This window comes from Caretta caretta, chromosome 12 (genome assembly GCF_965140235.1).
Source record: "Caretta caretta isolate rCarCar2 chromosome 12, rCarCar1.hap1, whole genome shotgun sequence".
In the NCBI taxonomy this organism is placed as follows: domain Eukaryota; kingdom Metazoa; phylum Chordata; order Testudines; family Cheloniidae; genus Caretta; species Caretta caretta.
This window is the reverse complement of record NC_134217.1, coordinates 5,242,972-5,261,414: the sequence shown is the minus strand read 5'-3', so window position 1 is coordinate 5,261,414 and position 18,443 is coordinate 5,242,972. Positions and strand designations below refer to the sequence as shown.

The 18,443-nt window shown below is 57.9% G+C and overlaps 2 protein-coding genes across 4 annotated transcripts in view; both read left to right on the top strand.

The window, feature by feature from the left end:
• EXOC3L1 (exocyst complex component 3 like 1) overlaps window positions 1-2,930 on the top strand; it is a 34,421-nt gene extending 31,491 nt beyond the window's left edge. For 2 of the 3 annotated variants that reach the window (XM_048816747.2, XM_048816746.2), the window contains one exon: window positions 1,878-2,930. In XM_048816747.2, the coding sequence (XP_048672704.2) occupies window positions 1,878-2,064 (187 nt within the window). In that variant the 3' untranslated portion in view covers window positions 2,065-2,930. The remainder of the gene's footprint in view (window positions 1-1,877) is intronic. The other variant, XM_048816748.2, reaches the window with a different exon arrangement.
• An 8,960-nt stretch (window positions 2,931-11,890) lies between these two features.
• CTRL (chymotrypsin like) lies at window positions 11,891-18,090 on the top strand. Its single transcript, XM_048816341.1, has 7 exons — window positions 11,891-11,942; window positions 12,782-12,885; window positions 14,088-14,167; window positions 15,676-15,757; window positions 16,364-16,544; window positions 16,936-17,069; window positions 17,826-18,090. The coding sequence occupies exons 1-7, from the start codon at window positions 11,891-11,893 to the stop codon at window positions 17,985-17,987; spliced, it is 795 nt and encodes a 264-aa protein (XP_048672298.1). The 3' UTR covers window positions 17,988-18,090.
• Window positions 18,091-18,443: the final 353 nt, after the last annotated feature.

The following is an 18,443-nucleotide window of genomic DNA, read 5'->3' as shown; positions in this document are numbered from 1 at the left end:
TGAAGAGTCCCCACTCCTGCTTTCATTCGCTTGTGCTCAGGGGCCACAGGGCTGAAAGGAGAGAAACAAAATGGCCAACATTTGATATTCAAAATCAGCCCAAACCAGAACATATGGAAGAAAGATAAAGGGGTTTTTTGCTTTTGAAAAAAGTCTATTATTTAGTGACAAATGCTTGAGCTTTGGTTTGTGGCTTTGCTGGCCGGGCACTTCTCAGCCTGCCACAACACAAAAGACGTAGAACGAGGGACGCAGCCGCATGACTAGGGCCTTACCAAATTCATGGTTCATTTTGGTAAATCTCATGGTCATAGCATTTAAAACTCTTGAATTTCCTGGTTTGAGATATTGAAATAGTAAATTTCACGGTGTTTGTAACCGTGGGGGTCCGGACCCAAAAGAGGGTCACGTGGGGGGTTGCAAGGCAAGTGTGTGTGTGTGTGGGGGGGGGTTGTAGTGTTGCCATCTTTACTTCTGTGCTGCCTTCAGAACTGGGCAGCTGGAGCGAGGCAGCTGCTGGGCAGGAACCCAGCTCTGAAGGCAGCACCGTTGCCAGCAGCAGCAGAGAAGTAAAGGTGGCAATACCGCAGCCCCCCTACAATCAGGGCCAGATTTATACCTTAAATCTGCACCGCTACAGACTAGGGACCGAATGGCTAGGCAGCAGTTCTGCGGAAAAGGACCTAGGGGTGACAGTGGACGAGAATATGAGTATTCTCATGAGTATTCTGGATATGAGTCAGCAGTGTGCCCTTGTTGCCAAGAAGGCCAATGGCATTTTGGGATGTATAAGTAGGGGCATAGCGAGCAGATCGAGGGACGTGATCGTTCCCCTCTATTCGACATTGGTGAGGCCTCATCTGGAGTACTGTGTCCAGTTTTGGGCCCCACACTACAAGAAGGATGTGGATAAATTGGAGAGAGTCCAGCGAAGGGCAACAAAAATGTTTAGGGGTCTAGAACACATGACTTATGAGGAGAGGCTGAGGGAGCTAGGATTGTTTAGCCTGCAGAAGAGAAGAATGAGGGGGGATTTGATAGCTGCTTTCAACTACCTGAAAGGGGGTTCCAAAGAGGATGGCTCTAGACTGTTCTCAATGGTAGCAGATGACAGAACGAGGAGTAATGGTCTCAAGTTGCAGTGGGGGAGGTTTAGATTGGATATTAGGAAAAACTTTTTCACTAAGAGGGTGGTGAAACACTGGAATGCGTTACCTCGGGAGGTGGTAGAATCTCCTTCCTTAGAGGTTTTTAAGGTCAGGCTTGACAAAGCCCTGGCTGGGATGATTTAACTGGGAATTGGTCCTGTTTCGAGCAGGGGGTTGGACTAGATGACCTTCTGGGGTCCCTTCCAACCCTTATATTCTATGATTCTTATGCGCCCCTAGGCACAGCATCTTCAGTGCCCTGCCCCCCCCCCCACACTGACCTTCGTGTTTTCCATAAAAACGGAAACTTTTAACCCACTTTTAACTTTTAGGCACTCCTAGAATGCTGGTGGCCCTAGGCACGTGCCTACTGTGCCTAATTGGAAATCCGGCCCTGCCTACAATAGCTGGAGTTCATGGGGAAGACCAGATTTCATGGTCCATGACACGTTTTTCACAACCATGAATTTTGTAGGTCCCTGCACAGGACACCTGCAGGAAACAGATGATGCTGTGGTGTTCTCCCCTCAGTGCAGTACGCTTCACTCCAGGCTCTGCAGCACGCGGTCAGTCACTTCAGGGGGACCTCAGAGGTGTGCGAGGTGCTGGCCCCTCTGGGCTTGAGAGGAGATCCCACGTGTGAGCAGCATTGGTGAGCCCCGAGAGCCGAGAAGGTAGCAAGAGGTAAAGGGTTCGGTGTCTCAGTCTCTGGTTTCCTGTTCCCCACAGTGACGAGCACGTCTCCATCCTGCTGGATCTGCGGGGCGATGTCTCCAAGGAGGTCCGGAACGTGGTGTTGGAAATGATGGCGCAGAATCCTCAGTCCCTGCCCGAAAACTACCAGCCCATCTTCAGCAACATCCTGGTCCCGGCTCCGGAGCTCCCCTTCTGCCTTCGCAAGGGCAAGTGTGCCTGAGACACGCACGCTGCAGCCCGGCTGTCTGCAGCCTGCCCTGGCCAGCGTTGTCTCCGAATGACGGACCTCTGAGAGGCCCTGGGTGGGACTGGGCAGAAGCCCCGTCTGGGCTCCGGAAACGGGGCAGGGAAAGCCTGGGCATCAGCCCTGCTATGCAGGGAGGAGACGGGAGGCTTCCGCACCCAGTTCCCACTGGCTGACACCTTGGCACCTGCTTTGCTGGCCCAGGGAGCCCTCAGCCCACTGAGCCCCCGGCACCCTAACCGTGGGTGGGCTAAACCACCAGATTCAGCTCTGCCCATTCGGGTCTCCAGGCCTCTGCTCTGTGCTGCTTCCCAGCTGCCCCCTCTGCTCAGCCCTCCCAGCGTATGTGCAGCCCAGAGCCTGCGGAGGGGACAGGCCAGCCAAGGCTGGTAGCTTCACATGGTGGGATCACGGCAGTGGTGAGCAGAAAGGGAATTTCCCCAGGATTCCTTCCCCAGGTCCAGCCACAAGCACTTCCTCCCCGCCCCTCCCCACTCCCATGCCCTTCGCGTGCCCAAGGCAGGATGTTACCACGTGGTGCCAGAGGCCAGCTGAGAGCACGGCCTGACAGGTTCTGACTGGGCTGGGCAGAATTCAGCTAGTGGTTCATCATTTTGATGGAGAACATTGATGTTTAAGCATTTTTTTATTTTGATCTATTTAAATGTTCACAGCAGAATCCATGGAGGGTCAGATAATGGAGGCATCAGACAATAATTATTTAGCGACAGAGGACGTTCAGATTCCCCAAGTTAAAGCATTAATGCCGTTTAACATGAACTGCCAACATCCCATGTCAGAATATACACAGTAAAGACCCTTTGATCAAACTCAAAGAAGAACTTCAGCCGCGTTGTTCTTCCTTTGCCGGTCGGTACAGTTTGATGATTATCGAGGGAAATGTTTTTCATTGGGGGGAGGGGTGCAGTGAAATCAATGTGTACTGACATTTCCCAGTACATATCGATTCCTTCCCGGCCTAGTTATAACACAGACAAATCCAAACGCTCTTGCAACTAGAGTTGCCAACTTTGTAATATATAAATCACACACTCCAGCCGGAGTGCCAGAACCTCCCCTGCCCCTCCTCTTTCCCCCCAAGGCCCCACCTCCCATTCACTCCTCTTCCCCCATCCTATTCCCTGCCCGGGATCATAGGAATTGCAGTAATCAGAGCCAAGTGCAGAGTTTGGATGATCCATCCTGAAATAGGCAGTGTCCAGAATGTCATTCTGTTACACGCCACAGTCAGGGTAGGTGTCTCTCAGCAATGCAGCAGGGCGGAGAAAAGGAAAGAGCCACATTACATGGAGTAAAAGGAGGAAGTTCTCCCCGATGGACATGCTGGGTTTTCGTAGGGCGCTGAAATACCATTACCAGGAGGCAGCTTTGTAAACACGAGCGATGCTCACTGGACTCCTACAGGTTTGTCAACATGTTACATTTGTTGTGGGCCACCTTGAGATGCTTTGCATTAAAATGCCGGGTAGCGACGAACAAACAAAAGGCTTTGTTGCAAATCACCCAGCGTGTTAAGGTGTGTTCTCAAACCCATGTTGGACGGGGGTCCACTGAGCTCACCTGTAGCAAAGCAAGTGTGCATCCGTCCGCAGCGAGCGGTGCTCTGCCAGAGCACACTGCTTTGCTGGCGACCTGGCTTCTGCCTGTGCGCCTCTTTCGCTCGAGGGGCCTCCCCTATGAGAGAAGGCTGGCTCTATGCCAGGCAGCAGGAGCCAAGGGCCAGGAAGGGCTGAAGGAAGAGGAGCAGCAGAGGGCCTTACCCACTGTTGTCTCCTTGCCACAGACCTAGGCTCTGAGGGACAGTGGAAGGGCCGGGGGCTTGAGGACAGCTCCCCTAGCAAGGATGCTTCCGGCAGAGGCTGTCATGGTGCCTGGCCTGGGTCACAGGTGAGAGGGCCAATCTCAGGTCAGACTGTCGAGAAACTGGGGAGACGCCCTCCCGGGTGGCATGTTCTGTGATTAGATGTAACCAAACCAGCAACAAATGTGCATTCATGGATCATGAGACTAGCTTACCATGGAGCCACAGCTAGTTCCCGGAGACACTCCAGCCTATATCGCCACCCAGACAAACTGCACTTCTGCCATGAAAGCCCCAAGTCCCCACCCATTAGGTTCTTCCAGCCCCAGGGAGCTAGTCACTTACCCCAGGTCAATGGATGCTCAGAATCGCACGCCAAAGACAAGGCTGACAGCCAATTTCTTTGGGGAACTAGCTAAAGATTTATTAGCTAAGAAAAAGAAAGGAACGTTAGTCAAAGGTTAAATCAGGTAAAATACATTACCGTATTACAAATGCAAGTTTGTAAGTCCAAAATGATACCAGGGGTTGGAAATCTGCTAGTTTTCTGTACGTCTCTCTGGGTGGCCCAAAGAGTTTTGGGGGATCTCAATCTTTTTGTTCAAAATCTCCCCTGTCAGAATTCACCATTCCAGCGATGGGTTAGGACAGAGAGAGAGACCTTTGTTCTCCCTTTTTATATCTTGACCCTTTTGGCTGGAAAAATCTTGGTTGTGTCGTGGGCTCAGACAGTTCCAGGGTGTCTGTGCTTTGCCCTCAGGCCTTCATATGAATTGCACAACTTCTGCATACATCCCGTTCGGGGTGTCTCTGGGAGTGACACGCAGAGGTTCTTGTTTACAGTTCCTTTGTTACTCCTGAAGAGCAACCCTATGGACATTTCTCAGACCCACAGCATGTTTGAGTTCCAGACATACCATTTTATAACTCCACCCACAATGTCAATACGCATGTTATAACAAGATACTAATACTCAGCAGATTATAACTTTTCCAGTGATGCTTCACAAGCCATACTTTGTACAAGAAGTATCACAATTTTCTAAAAGTGGTAACTGTATTATTGTAGATGGTCAGTGCACCTGAGACAGGATGGAAGAAGCCAGCTAAGGAGCCTGGCTGTGATGGAGGACGCTGGGGTATGGCAAGAACAAGACCTATAGGCATTGGGCTGACAGGGACTATGGTCTGGGACTTTTGTTAAACTGGCCCCAGGATGGGTATTGTTGAAGTCAAAGCCTGAAATGGAGTCCTTTGGGTTACCCAAGAGGAAACTGAGGGAAGGGGCCACTTATTACAGTGCCCATCCATCCATCAGTATCTTGGCACAGGGACACAAGAGGGTATAATCTCTAGTGCTCAGGAAGGATGCAGCTGGGACACTCCAGGGAGATCTGGCTGGCCAGCAGACACGCCAAGTATAATTTGACTGCACAGAACGGTACCTCGGTCTGCTCCTGACTATGAGGAGCGTGACCGAATCTTTGGTGAACATGCCATCACTGCCCCTGTTTGTTATGGACACCCCAACTGAACTGCGAGTCCTGGATGTGGGTGACCCAGAGCCTGGGGAACACTGAGCCAGATAGAGCCACAGTGGCCCCAGACCACCTCCTTCCAGAGCTGGAGGATGAGCCTGAACCTCCGGAGATGACCCAACCTAGGGCTGATCCGAATGCCGGTAAGTATTGAAATGATGCATTGAACTACACCGGGGTGGGGGTTATACGTGCCTGGGTACTGTACAGACACCGTCATGTTGGTCTAACTGTTCTCCGCCTCGTGGCTTTTACCCCCTCCCCTGGTGCTCAAAGGCCATGTCGGCCTCTCCAGTCCTCTTCATGGTCACATGGAACCAGAGCCAGCCCGTAACCTCGCTACGTCCTGCCCCACACACCCTGAGCCGGCTCCACCTGGTCGGCTCCCCACCCTCCACAAGACAGTGACATCGCACAGCTTAACATGGAAGAAGAGGGTTTTAGGTACAGGCACTTTTCTTGTAAATTACCTTCACCCCTCCTCCTTAGTCTTAATTTTTCACTAAACTGGCATGGTAAGGCCGAGGCGAGAAAGCCAGAGCGAGAGGCCCCCTGGGCTAGCAAGAGGTAGCCCATGTGCTGGAGCACACGGCCTGCTGCTCCGCTTGCACAGCAGCGTGGTTGGTCAATCTTTTTTGTTTTAGTGTTAACAAAGTTCATCTTGGTGTATGACTCTGTACTAGTCACAACAGACACGTGAATCACATTTGTGGGTCTTGGACCCTCCCTTCTATGGGGAAGCGTCACTGACTTACCATCCACACTGACACAATAACTGCATCAAAACAAGCGCAGGTCTGTCGGTGCGTGGGTGGGGTCATGTGGGTGTGCAAGCGGGGGGTGCATCTGTCTCTCTGCCAACCAGTGGGGCCAGATGGATTGGGCGAGGTGATTTTGGCCCCTGCAGCAAAAGCTGTCACCTCACCTCTGCCCATCTCCTGCCCAGCAGCTGCTCCTGTCCTCCAGCCTCCAAATTAGTCCTATCCCACCAGTTCCCACATCAACTCTGCCCCCCTGACCCATCTCTGCTCCCCCTGGGGCTCTTCACCCCTTCTCCCAGGCTTGAGGGGGCTGCAGCAGAGCCCCCTGACCCTATTCCCAAGCCAGGTGTTGCAAGAAGGAGAAGGGGAAGAAGCGCCGTCCCATCCCCAGGGCTTATAGGGAGAGAAGGGGCAGAGCTACCCTTAGCTGCTGGGCTCGTTAGCTCCCCCGCCCCCATGAGAACAGTGTGGGCTCCTGAGGGGTGGGGAGAGAACGCTGCCTTTCTCCTGCAGCAGCCCTGATTTAATTGGGGATGGGTCCTGCTTTTGAGCAGGGGGTGGGACTAGATGACCTCCTGAGGTCCCTTCCAACCCTGATATTCTATGATTGGCTGCTCTACCCCAGGAGGCGGGACGGTGGGGCGGAACGAAATCCCATCACTGCCAGGCATTGGGAGACCCGGGCACGCAGTGCCATAAAGCTGTTTACAGCTCATCTCCCGGCCTCGCAGCGATCCCAGGCTGCTCCGGGGTCACTCCCTTGGTTTCTAAAGCCAAAGGGTTAAATGTCTAGGTACCAAACCTGTGTGTAGATCAGCCCCAAATCTCTGGGGGGAAATGGAGCACATGAAGGCCCCTGCATCCCTCTGTCTGCTGGGGAAGTGGAAGCCGGGGCTGCACAGCTTGCAGCAAATGGGATTGCAGAGCAATTGGGGTGAAAACCCGCTTGCTGCACTGGAGATTAACAGGTCATTTGTCAGCGATTCCAAGGCGAGCAGGGACCATTGTGATCATCTAGTCTGACCTCCTGCATAGCACAGGCCAGAGAACTTCCCCCAAATAATTCCTGGAGCAGAGCTTTGAAAAAAACAGCCAGGCCTGATATTAAAATTGTCAGACTGGAGAATCCAACACTTGGTAAATTGTTCCAATGGTTAAGTACTTTCACTGTTACTAATTCACACATTATTTCCAGTCTGAATTTGTCTGGCTTCAGCTTCCAGCCATTGGATCGTGTTAGACCTTTCTCTGTTGGACTCAAGACCCATTATTAAACATTGTTCCCCATATAGGTACCTATTAAACACACACATCAGAAGCAGGAGCAGCAAAAGCTCCCTAAAAGCGGGGGGCCACCTGTGCCCAAACTGTGGCTCCCCGTGCTGCCCCCAAGACCCTGCCCCTGCCCTTCTTCTCCCTGAGCCCCTGCCCTTACACTGCCCCTTCCCCTGAGGCTCCACCCCACCTCTTCCCCACAAGACCCCACCCCCACTTGCTTTGCTCTGCCCCTCTCCCCTGTTGCTCGCCCTTACAGCTGGTAAAAAATAAAAGTGATGGGGCCATGGACCCCGGGCACCCCCTGTTCTGGTGCCCCGATCACAAGTTAGTCTCATCCAATACTTGTGCATAGGTACTGTCAGTGAAGGGGCATGCTGGAGGTAGCTCTTGCTGTGTTTGTTGAAACACTGGAGATGAACCTAGAAGCGGAGGAGCTCTGAAAAGAAAGCCATCTGGCTAATTCCGAACTACCCCCACTGAGCGTCACTTACCCGCTCTGATCTTTTCCCCTTCAGTGCTTTAGGGCACTGTCCTGGGCATGTTAGAACAAATCCTACATCCTGCCAGTAAAAGCACCGGCATCTAGTGACTGCAGGGCGGACAGCAGTAGCCTTCAATTGGGAAAGGTTAGAAAACTTCTCAAAAATACAATGAGCTCCCCAAAGGTGACAGATCCATTGGGCAGATAAGGGTCTGAGAGCATTAGACCAACTCCTTTTTGGGGGAAAGGGGGGCAGGAGTTCGCAGCCTGGAGGAGGAAGAAGCCACCGGATCCAGGGACTAGGAATGTACTCCCCCGACCCAGGAAAGTTCAGCTAAGTAGCAGCCTGGGGTAGTGCAAACCCAAGGCTTTGGCCCAGAGAGGCATGGCAGGAGCGTCCACCAGGTGCAGAACGGGGTGCGTGAGTGAGGCAGAGGAGCCCCAGCCAAGGGCAGTGGACATCAAAGAAGCTCAGAGGAGGAGCTGTGTGACTCTTGTGTGTGTGGACACAGACACAGAGAGAGAGAGAGAGAGAGAGCTGTGTGCCTGTCTTAAAAGTACCAGTGAGCCAGCTGGAGCCCAGCTCAGGGGCTCACTCGTTGGCCATGGTGGGCAGCCCTCAGCCCTTTATAGACAACTGATAAATCCACTGGCAAACTTTGCAGCGCATGAGCAGCCAGCTGGCGGGCGGGTGGCAGGGGCTGGGGGAGACAAGGTGCGTGCACAAGAGTGACTGGGCTGGGGGAGGGCCTTGGGGAGGGGGCCGGCTGAGGGTGGGCTGGGGGCGAGAGGAATGCCTGCATGAGTGGCTGGCCGGCTGGCTCACGGCTGGTGGGTGGGTGGGGAGTCTGCGGGGAGGAGGTGCAGAGGCGTGAGCAGTAGGTGGAGGGGGTCTCGGGAAGGGGGGGGTAACAGGCACGAGTCGTGGGCAAGGGGGCCAAGCGGGCTGGGGGTGGAATGTGGGCAGGGCTTCCAGGGGAGGAGGCTGAGCGGGGTGTGGGCCTTTGGGGTCTATACTTAGATTTCATGGTTCTATGCTGAGATTTCACCAATAAAGTATCACGTATGAATATCTCAGGTACTGCAACAGCCTTAACTCAGGCACTCTGTCTGTCTTGCCACCCAGGGGAGCCCACCTTTGTGACAGAGGGTTCCCTACACCAAAGATCACTTCCTACCCCCCCCCTCCCCACCCAGATGTTCTGGTTTAACTTGGATTTAAACTTGGAGAGTGGTCAGTTTAGATGAGCTATTACCAGCAGGAGAGTGAGTTTGTGTGTGTATGGGGGTGGGGGGGATGTGAGAAAACCTGGATCTATGCAGGAAATAGCCCGACTTGATTATGTAAAGAGTTGTCACTTTGGATGGGCTAGCACCAGCAGGAGAGTGAATTTGTGGGGGGGGGGGGGGGGGGGGGAGGGTGAGAAAACCTGGATTTGTGCTGGAAATGGCCCACCTGTTGATCACTTTAGATAAGCTGTTACCAGCAGGACAGTGGGGTGGGAGGAGGTATTGTTTCATATTCTCTGTGTGTATATAAAGTCTGCTGCAGTTTCCACAGTATACATCTGATGAAGTGAGCTGTAGCTCACGAAAGCTCATGCTCAAATAAATTGGTTAGTCGCTAAGGTGCCACAAGTACTCCTTTTCTTTTTGCGAATACAGACTAACACGGCTGTTCCTCTGAAACCTGTCATTATGCAAAGCAATATTTATGTCACTTCCAGTCCCTAAGGACTAGTCACTTACCCCAGGACAATTGCACCTTAGATCTCACACCAAAGACAATGCTTGTAGCCAATCCTATAACAAACCATCTACAGAGTTCTTAACTAGGGGAAGGAAATGAGAGAGTTCTTTACAAAGTTAAAGCAGGTAAATACACACACAAATGAGTTACAGTCTTAACTGGCAAAGGGTAACAGAAGCTTCTATAATAAGCAAGCTGTATATGTCTCTTCGGCTAACCCAGGCTAAACACTGGGAATCTCCTGCTTATGCCTAGAAACCCTGGTCCCCAGAGTCCAAGCAGCATCGAGATACAGTTTCCCCATGTCAGGGAATAATTCATTTGCACATCTCCTCTGTATGAGGCGAGAGCAATCAACAAAGTCATTGGCCGCTGTTGTTCCACAATAGTTAGTCTGTGTCGCTGGGCCGGCTGGGCTGGGCAGGAGATAAGACCTTTTGTTGGAAGCCAGAATTTTGATCTCATTCACGTCTCTCTCCTGACTGGTGACTCCCAGGTCTGGCAGCTCCCAGGGCAAATGCTCAGCGAGTACCTCACAGAGTGGGCTACAGCGGTTACGTGAAATTAATGCAGACAGCAACTCACAAGCGCTCGATTTGCCCGCGTAGCCCAGGGTCGGTGTCCCTGCTCAGTGGCTACACCCAGCTCCCAGCATCTCCTTTCGCTTCCACCACAGCCAAGCCGGAGAGGCCCAGCGGCTGGGCGCTGCACCAGGGACCCTGTGCTCAGCCAGGCTCCAGCTGCAGTGCCTTGGGGCATCGCTTACCAGAGGCGCTTGCCAGGAGGGCCAGGCAGAGAGCCGCGTGCAGGAAAGCCATGCTGGGTCAGTGCTCACAGCTGTGCCAGGCTGCCCAGAGCCACGCACTTTATACCCTCTGGGCGCCCTGGGACCGCCAGTCACGCATAGAGCAGGGCTACACCCAATGCGCGTTTTCATACTGTGAATGCTATTGAGACACAGGTGATCTGGAGTAATCCCTGCCTGGATTTGACAGTAGCCAAGTGAGGCATGGGCAGAGGCGGATTAGGGGTTTGTGGGGCCCTGGGCCAGAGCAAGTGGGGCCGGCCCCTCACTCCTTCCACCTGCCCCCATGCTCCAACCCTGCTCCCCAGCAGGAGCACCAGATGGGTGGGTGGGTCAGTCAGGGTGTGGGGGGTGCCTATTTTTCCAGGGGCCCCACAATGGGCCAGGGCCCCTGGGCACGGGTCCCACTGGCCCAGTGGCTAATCCGCCACCGGGCATGGGGACTTTGGCATAAGCTGGTGCCTGCTTTGCCAGCGACACACCAGATCCCTGAGCACTCAAGCCCAGCAGAGCTGGCTCGGCCTTGAGAGTTCGCAGTCCCTGGGAAGAAGGTGCCACCGACACCTGCTCCAGCTGGCCAGCATGAGACCTCCCACAGGTGCACTGGACACGAGCCAGGGAAAACCAGCCCAACGCCAAGCTCTGCTCTGAGCTGTCCTCTGCCAGAGACACTCTGCGCCTGCCGGGGCCACCCCGGGTGTTGGGGCACGTCTGAGTGAGCAGAGCTGTAACTGTCATGGTGGAGGAGATCTGTGCTCATGCCAGGACGATGTGCCGGGCCCAGTCAGGGCAGGGGCTGGTCAGGCTCCCCCATGCAGCTCGGCCAGGCATGAGCCCTGCCCCAACACCCACAGCTCTGCAGCTGTCCCTCGGTCCCAGCCCCATGCTAGTCCAGCCCTAGGCGCCCTCCCGTCTCTGCCAATGCCTCTCAGACCCACCCTGCCTGCCCCATGCTAGTCCAGCCCTGGGCTGACCTGATGAGACTCTGCCAGTCATATCCCATGTGCCAAACTGAGGGCTAGGCTGAGACTCCACCAACTCATTTCCCATGTGTCCCAACCCCCAAGTGAGGTGCTGGGTGGCAGGAGGGGGTGGGGCTGGGAAGGGGCAGCCTGCCACCAGCTGTGCACTCTCTTACCTGGATGCACACCCCCAGCCAGCCGACGCTTGCTCCTAGCAGCGCACACAGGGCAGCGGGGGCAAGGAGATGCTATATTTGGCCTGTCACTGTCAGCTCAAGGCCTGGGCGGAGCAGGCGGGGCAGAAGCTCAGCCCTGCTCCGTGCATGACTGGCGGTCCCAGGGCGCCCAGAGGGTATAAAGTGCGTGGCTCTGGGCAGCCTGGCACAGCTGTGAGCACTGACCCAGCATGGCTTTCCTGCGCGCGGCTCTCTGCCTGGCCCTCCTGGCAAGCGCCTCTGGTAAGCGATGCCCATCTGCGGGCGGTGCCCCCAAGGCACTGCAGCTGGAGCCTGGCTGAGCGCGGGGGCAGTCCCTGGTGCAGCGCCCAGCCGCTGGGGGTCTCCGGCTTGGCCGGGGTGGAAGCGAAAGGAGATGCTGGGAGCCGGGTGTAGCCACTGAGCAGGGACACCGACCGACCCTGGGCTACGCGGGCAAATGGGCCAGCGAACTGCCAATCTGCCCCTTTGGCCAGTGTGGAGACAGCTCTGTGGGATGCCCGCAGGGCAGTGCTGGGTACGGCTGCCCTGTTAGCGCCAGGGGGCCTGTGGCAGTACCAGGGCAGCGCCTGTTCACACAGACAAGGTACCCTCAGCCTGGCACTGCCTGGGTGCCAGCTGCCCCCCTCCCGGCTGCACTCCGGTCCAAGAGGACCCTGCCAGGGGGCTCCCCTGCTCTGCTCAGCCAGCTGCCACGGGGACCAGCCTTCCCGGTGTGCCAGCAATGCCTACTGTCTACCGAGCCCCATGGCTGGGGAGACTGGCGTGGCCGCTCTGACCCAGCCAGGACCCCCACCACCCACGGGCGGCGTGCCCAGACCCCTCAGTGACCGCCAGCCCCACGGGCAGCTCACCCAGCCCCCTCGGTGACTGCCATCCCCCAGGTGACTCACCCAGGTCCCACGGGAAGCTCACCCAGCCCCCTCAGTGACTGCCAGCTCCCAGGTGACTGACCCAGACCCCTTGGTGACCACCAGCCCCCACAGGGAGCTCGCCCCTGAAGATTGGGACTGGCCTGAGCCCAGCAGTGGCTGCTGAGCGAGCTCCCTAGACACTGAGCAGGGCTGGTTTTCCATCGCCAGGCTGTGGGGTCCCCGCAATCCAACCAGTCGTGAGCAACTTGCAGAGAATCGTCAATGGGGAGAACGCGGTGCCCGGCTCCTGGCCTTGGCAAGTGTCCCTGCAGGTAATGCTCGCTCCTCACGGTGGCCCTGTGCCAGGCAAGGCAGGGACAGGGGCCTGGGCACCAGCTCAGAGCCCAGCTGCCCCAGTCTGACATGCCGCGCAGCACAGACCTCACCCAGGGCCCTGCTGAGCAGCGCTGGCTTGCAGGGTCTGGGCTGGGTCAGTGCAGGAAGCCCCCAGGCTGGGCTGCCCCATCACTGTTCTAAGGGCATGGGACAGAGGGGAGGGCCTGAGCCCCCCAGCCTGCATGGGGCTGGCGTTGCTGCTTGCTCGAGCCCTGCCTGCCTCCCCCCCGCTGGTATCACGGCCCCCCTCCCCCCGCATGTTCCTCTGCATCCCGCTTGTTTGACAAAACTGATCAAGGAATTTCCCACCCTAAATAAGATGGATTCAAAGGGTGGGAAATTCCAGCTGTCAGGGTCCAGCTGTGGGATCAGCACAGGCCGGGGCCTCCCGGGATGTTCAGTGGCCTGGCTAATCCATAAGCCAGTCTATCCACCCTGGAATTAGAGCTAAAAAGTGCTGCCCAGGTGCTTGGAGCAGGAGCAGCCGGTGCTTGGGAATCTCCGATCGTAGCAGGGCCTTTCATGGCCTTGGCCACGTCTTAGGAAGAAATCCAAAGCAATTTGGCTTGTGCAGACACAAGCCCTGCCCACAGCACCCAAGCCTGGGAAGCGGCACCCCCAGGGCGATCGCTTGGAAAGCCCTGAGCGTGCGGGGCCCGACTAGCGCACCCATTGCATTGGGCCCTCCAGCTGGGCATGCACGGCTAGGCTGGGGCAGCGCCGCTAGGAATGAGGAGTGCTGAGCAGACATGCGGCCCTGGGCCTGGTGGGGTCTGCAATGGCTGCAGTGGGATCCCCAGGGACCTGCCATGGCCTGTGGGCACCAGGCCGTGATCCCAGGGGCTGCCAGGAAGGACGAATAATGGAGGGAGCTGGGCCCCACGCCCAGGGGCCGGATGCTGCTCCCAGCCTGCGGATCAGGAGGGGGAGCAGAGCACAGAGCGCAGGAGGCTCTGGATGGCATTTCGGTTTGTGGTGGTGCCAATGACCCAGAGGCAGAGCCTGCCAATGCCAGGCTAAGTGCCAATCTGCAGTCAGGCAGCTCAGGGCCCCCCGGGCCTGGAGCGCTGGGCACATGCCAGGGTGGGTCCCTCAGCCCATCCCAGGCTCCCTCTCCTCCCTGCCATTCTCATTCCAGACCAGCACCGGCTTCCACTTCTGCGGTGGCTCCCTAATCAACCAGAACTGGGTGGTGACGGCTGCCCACTGCGAAGTCAGGTAAGGAGACGGTGCTGCAGGAAAGGCCAGTCCCTGGAGCCGCTCTGCATTGGCTGGTGCCACGGCTCCGCCCGGGCACAAGGACAGCTCCTGTGAGCGAGACCCCCCAGCTGCCCCGCACCCAGTCCCAGTAGGGCAGCGGGGCACCTTGGGCTAAGCAGAGCAAGCCGGGGGCCTGGGGGAGCTGGGCGCAGAGGTAAGACCAAAGGGCAGGGGTAAGATCATGGCTCTGCTCTCCAGGTGAGCAGAGGGCTCCAGAGCTGGGGCATTGCCTAGGGCCTGGCAAGGGCAGGGGGCGGGAAGCTGGGCCGCTAGCTAGGGGTGAGGTTGTTTTCCTGGGAAGAATGGAGCCAAAGTGCCAACCTGCCCTGGGGCTGCCCCAGGCCCAGCCCTTCCTGCCAGTTCATAGAATCATGAAGGTCATCTAGTCCAACCCCCTGCTCAAAGCAGGACCAATTCCCAGTTAAATCATCCCAGCCAGGGCTTTGTCAAGCCTGACCTTAAAAACCTCTAAGGAAGGAGATTCTAACACCTCCCTAGGTAACGCATTCCAGTGTTTCACCACCCTCTTAGTGAAAAAGTTTTTCCTAATATCCAATCTAAACCTCCCCCACTGCAACTTGAGACCATTACTCCTCGTTCTGTCATCTGCTACCATTGAGAACAGTCTAGAGCCATCCTCTTTGGAACCCCCTTTCAGGTAGTTGAAAGCAGCTATCAAATCCCCCCTCATTCATCTCTTCTGCAGACTAAACAATCCCAGCTCCCTCAGCCTCTCCTCATAAGTCATGTGTTCCAGCCCCCTAATCATTTTTGTTGCCCTTCGCTGGACTCTCTCCAATTTATCCACATCCTTCTTGAAGTGTGGGGCCCAAAACTGGACACAGTACTCCAGATGAGGCCTCACCAATGTCGAATAGAGGGGAACGATCACGTCCCTCGATCTGCTCGCTATGCCCCTACTTATACATCCCAAAATGCCATTGGCCTTCTTGGCAACAAGGGCACACTGCTGACTCACAGCCAGCTTCTCGTCCACTGTCACCCCTAGGTCCTTTTCCGCAGAACTGCTGCCTAGCCATTCGGTCCCTAGTCTGTAGCTGTGCATTGGGTTCTTCCGTCCTAAGTGCAGGACCCTGCACTTATCCTTATTGAACCTCATCAGTTCCCTACTGCCAACCCAGGGCCTGAGACCCGGACGCTGCTGCTCCATCCGCAGTTAACAAACACCCCTGCGGAGGAGGGGCCGTGAGGTGGGGGCCCCCTGCTCCACCATGGCTGAGCCTCCCTGGTGCCGTCTCCTCTGGCTGGAGTCTGGGCCCCTCTGGGGCTCAGCAGAGGAGACGCTTGTGCCACGGGGCAGCTCCCCCAGGCTGGGGCAGGCAGAGGTGGCCACTGGAGGGCCCAGGGGATCCTGGTGCAAGTGAGGGTTACTAGGGCGAATCCCTGGGGGTGGGCTCAGCTACCCCTGCTCAGGTGCCCAGCCCCACTGGCTCTCTCCCTTGCAGAGCCGGGACTCACTTTGCTGTCCTTGGGGAGTACGACAGGAGCTCCGGAGCTGAGCCAGTCCAGGTCAAGACCATTGCCAAGGTGAGTCGCCACTGAACGCCATCGGGGGTCCTGCAGAGAGGGGGGCAAGATGCTGGGCAGCCCCACAGAGCCCAGGGGCAGGGGGCAGGCACCCCAGCTCTGTGCCTGGGGCTGGGCCCTGGTGGGGGAAGAAAAGGGGCTGGCAGAAGCAAACCCCCTTCCCAGCAGCGCTTGGCAGTGGCATGGCCAGGCATGGGAGCCCGTTCTCCACAGAGCAGGGATGGGTGTAGGGACAAGTCACATTCCTTGCCCAGCTCCGCCTGGGGCTCCCTGGGCCAGGCTCTCTGTGCCTCCTGGAGATGGGCCCGTTACCAGGCGATGGGAGCCCGGGAGGCCCTGGTCTGGAGCGAGCCCTTGGGGAGTGCAGCCCAGTCCTTTGTACTCACCCAGGCCAGTGCCGCGGGAGCCCTGGGAAAGGGCAGTTAGCGAGGCGAGGGGGGGAGCTGCCTGGAGGCCCCGTGCTCAGCTCAGCACTGTCCCTCGGGGCAGCACCGGGGCAGGCAGGATCCAGCGAGCGAGTGGGGCGGGACGGCATTGCCCCTGGGGTGACCCTAGCCTCCTCCCCCTCCCCCGGTGCTAAGGGCTGCTTGTCCCTCCCCCATCCAGGTGATCACCCACCCCTACTGGAACGCCAACACCATGAACAATGACATCACCCTGCTGAAGCTCTCCTCCCCCGCCCAGCTGGGCGCCCGCGTGTCCCCTGTCTGCCTGGCCACAGCTGGCGAGTCGCTGTTGGCCAACCCCACGTGCATCACCACTGGCTGGGGGCGGACCAGCGGCACTGGTACGTGCGCACAGCCCCTGGGGGGGTCAGACACGGGGCAGCTTGTGCCTCATGCCCACCCGTATGGGCTTCATGCGGCACCCAGCGCTGGGGCACCTGGCCAATGCATGGCAATGCAACCAGCGGGCACCACAGCGCCTGGCCTGGGGCCCAGCAAGGGCTCTGCTGTGGGTCGGCCTGGGGCTGGACGGGTCCTAGGCTGCCAATGCTGCAGCATCCCAGCCACCCGCGCCGCTGCGTGCTCAGGGCCCGCATGGTCCAGCCGCGCCCGCCCCAGCCACACGCCAGAGAGCCCAGTGCAGGGGGCATCCTGCCAGGGCAGGGCAGCCAGCGGGTGCGTCTGTGTCTGGCTGTCCCCACACTTGGCCCTGATGGGGGGTTTGTTTCCCAGCGAGCGGTGGGGCCGTCCGGCTGCAGCAGGTGGCCCTGCCCCTGGTCACGGTGAGGCAGTGCCAGGAATACTGGGGCAGCCGCATCACCAACTCCATGCTCTGCGCTGGGGGGGCCGGCGCCTCCTCCTGCCAGGTAAAGATCTGTAATGTCACCCATACGAGGGGTGCTGGGCACAGGGCAGGGTGAATGGGTGGGGGAGGGCACAGGGCAGGGTCAGCAGAGGAGAGAGGGAGGGGCAGAGGAAGGGGAAGGGCATAGAGCAGGATGGGTGGGGGGAGGGGCGCAGGGCATGATGGACATAGGAGAGGGAGAGGGGGAGTTGAACAGGTCAGTCTCAGTAGAGGAGTGGGGAGGGGCCCAGGGCAGGCGGGGGTGGGGGTGGGGGAGGGGCACAGAGCAGGATGGGTGGGAGGCACAGGACAGGTGAGGGGAAGAGGCACAGGGCAGGGTGGAGGGGTGTGGGGAGGGGCACAGAGCAGGATGAGGAAGGGCACAGGGCAGGGTGGATCGGTGGGGGGGAGGGGCACAGGGAAGGCTGGGCAGAGGAGACAGGAGGGGCACAGGGCAGGATGGGTGGGAGGCACAGGACAGGTGAGGGGAAGAGGCACAGGGCAGGGTGGAGGGGTGTGGGGAGAGGCACAGAGCAGGATGAGGAAGGGCACAGGGCAGGGTGGATCGGTGGGGGGAGGGGCACAGGGCAGGCTGGGCAGAGGAGGCGGGAGGGGCACAGGGCAGGCTGGGTGGGCGAGGGGGAAGGATCTCTCCAGAGCCCCTCGCCTACACTCAGCTAGCGCCCCAGGGAGCCCTCCTCCTGCCAGTGCCCAGGCACGGCCTCTCTCTTGCACCGTGCCCTGGCATGGTGCCACGTCATCCATGCTCTCTCGCCAGGGGGACTCGGGCGGGCCACTCGTGTACCTGAAAGGGGGGGCCTGGACCCTGATTGGGATAGTCTCCTGGGGAAATAGAAACTGCAACGTCCGGACACCTGCCGTGTACGGCCGAGTCAGCGTCTTCCGCAACTGGATCGACAGCGTCCTGGCCTCCAACTAGCGCCTGGCTGGGCAGAGCAGCCCAGGGCCCTGACACGTTGCTGCAGAGCGCCAGGGAGCGCGGGCAGTGTTGGCCTGGGCCAGCGGGCCGCTGAGAGCCCGGGACTTCCTCCTGCAGGCTCTGTACAAAGGAATAAAGGGTTTGTTCTGTGCAGCCGGTGTTTTGTCCAGCTCCTCTGTGCTCAGCCCCTGTAGCACCGGGAGTGTCCTGGCTCCCCATGCCCAGCCCCACGCTGTGCAGGGAGGGACCAGGTGTGTGAGGAGCCTGGGGCAATGGAACCAGCTGGGGGGGGGGGTGTCTCAGGTGAGACCAGATCCTCTGCCCTCTCTGACAGTCCCAGCGCATTGCCCACATGCCCTTCCCGGGTGGGGGGGGGTCTGTCAATTGGCTGTGCCATACAGATGCCCCCCCTGCATGCTAGGGGCCAGCCCAATGGGCCCTGCTCAAGCTAGAGTT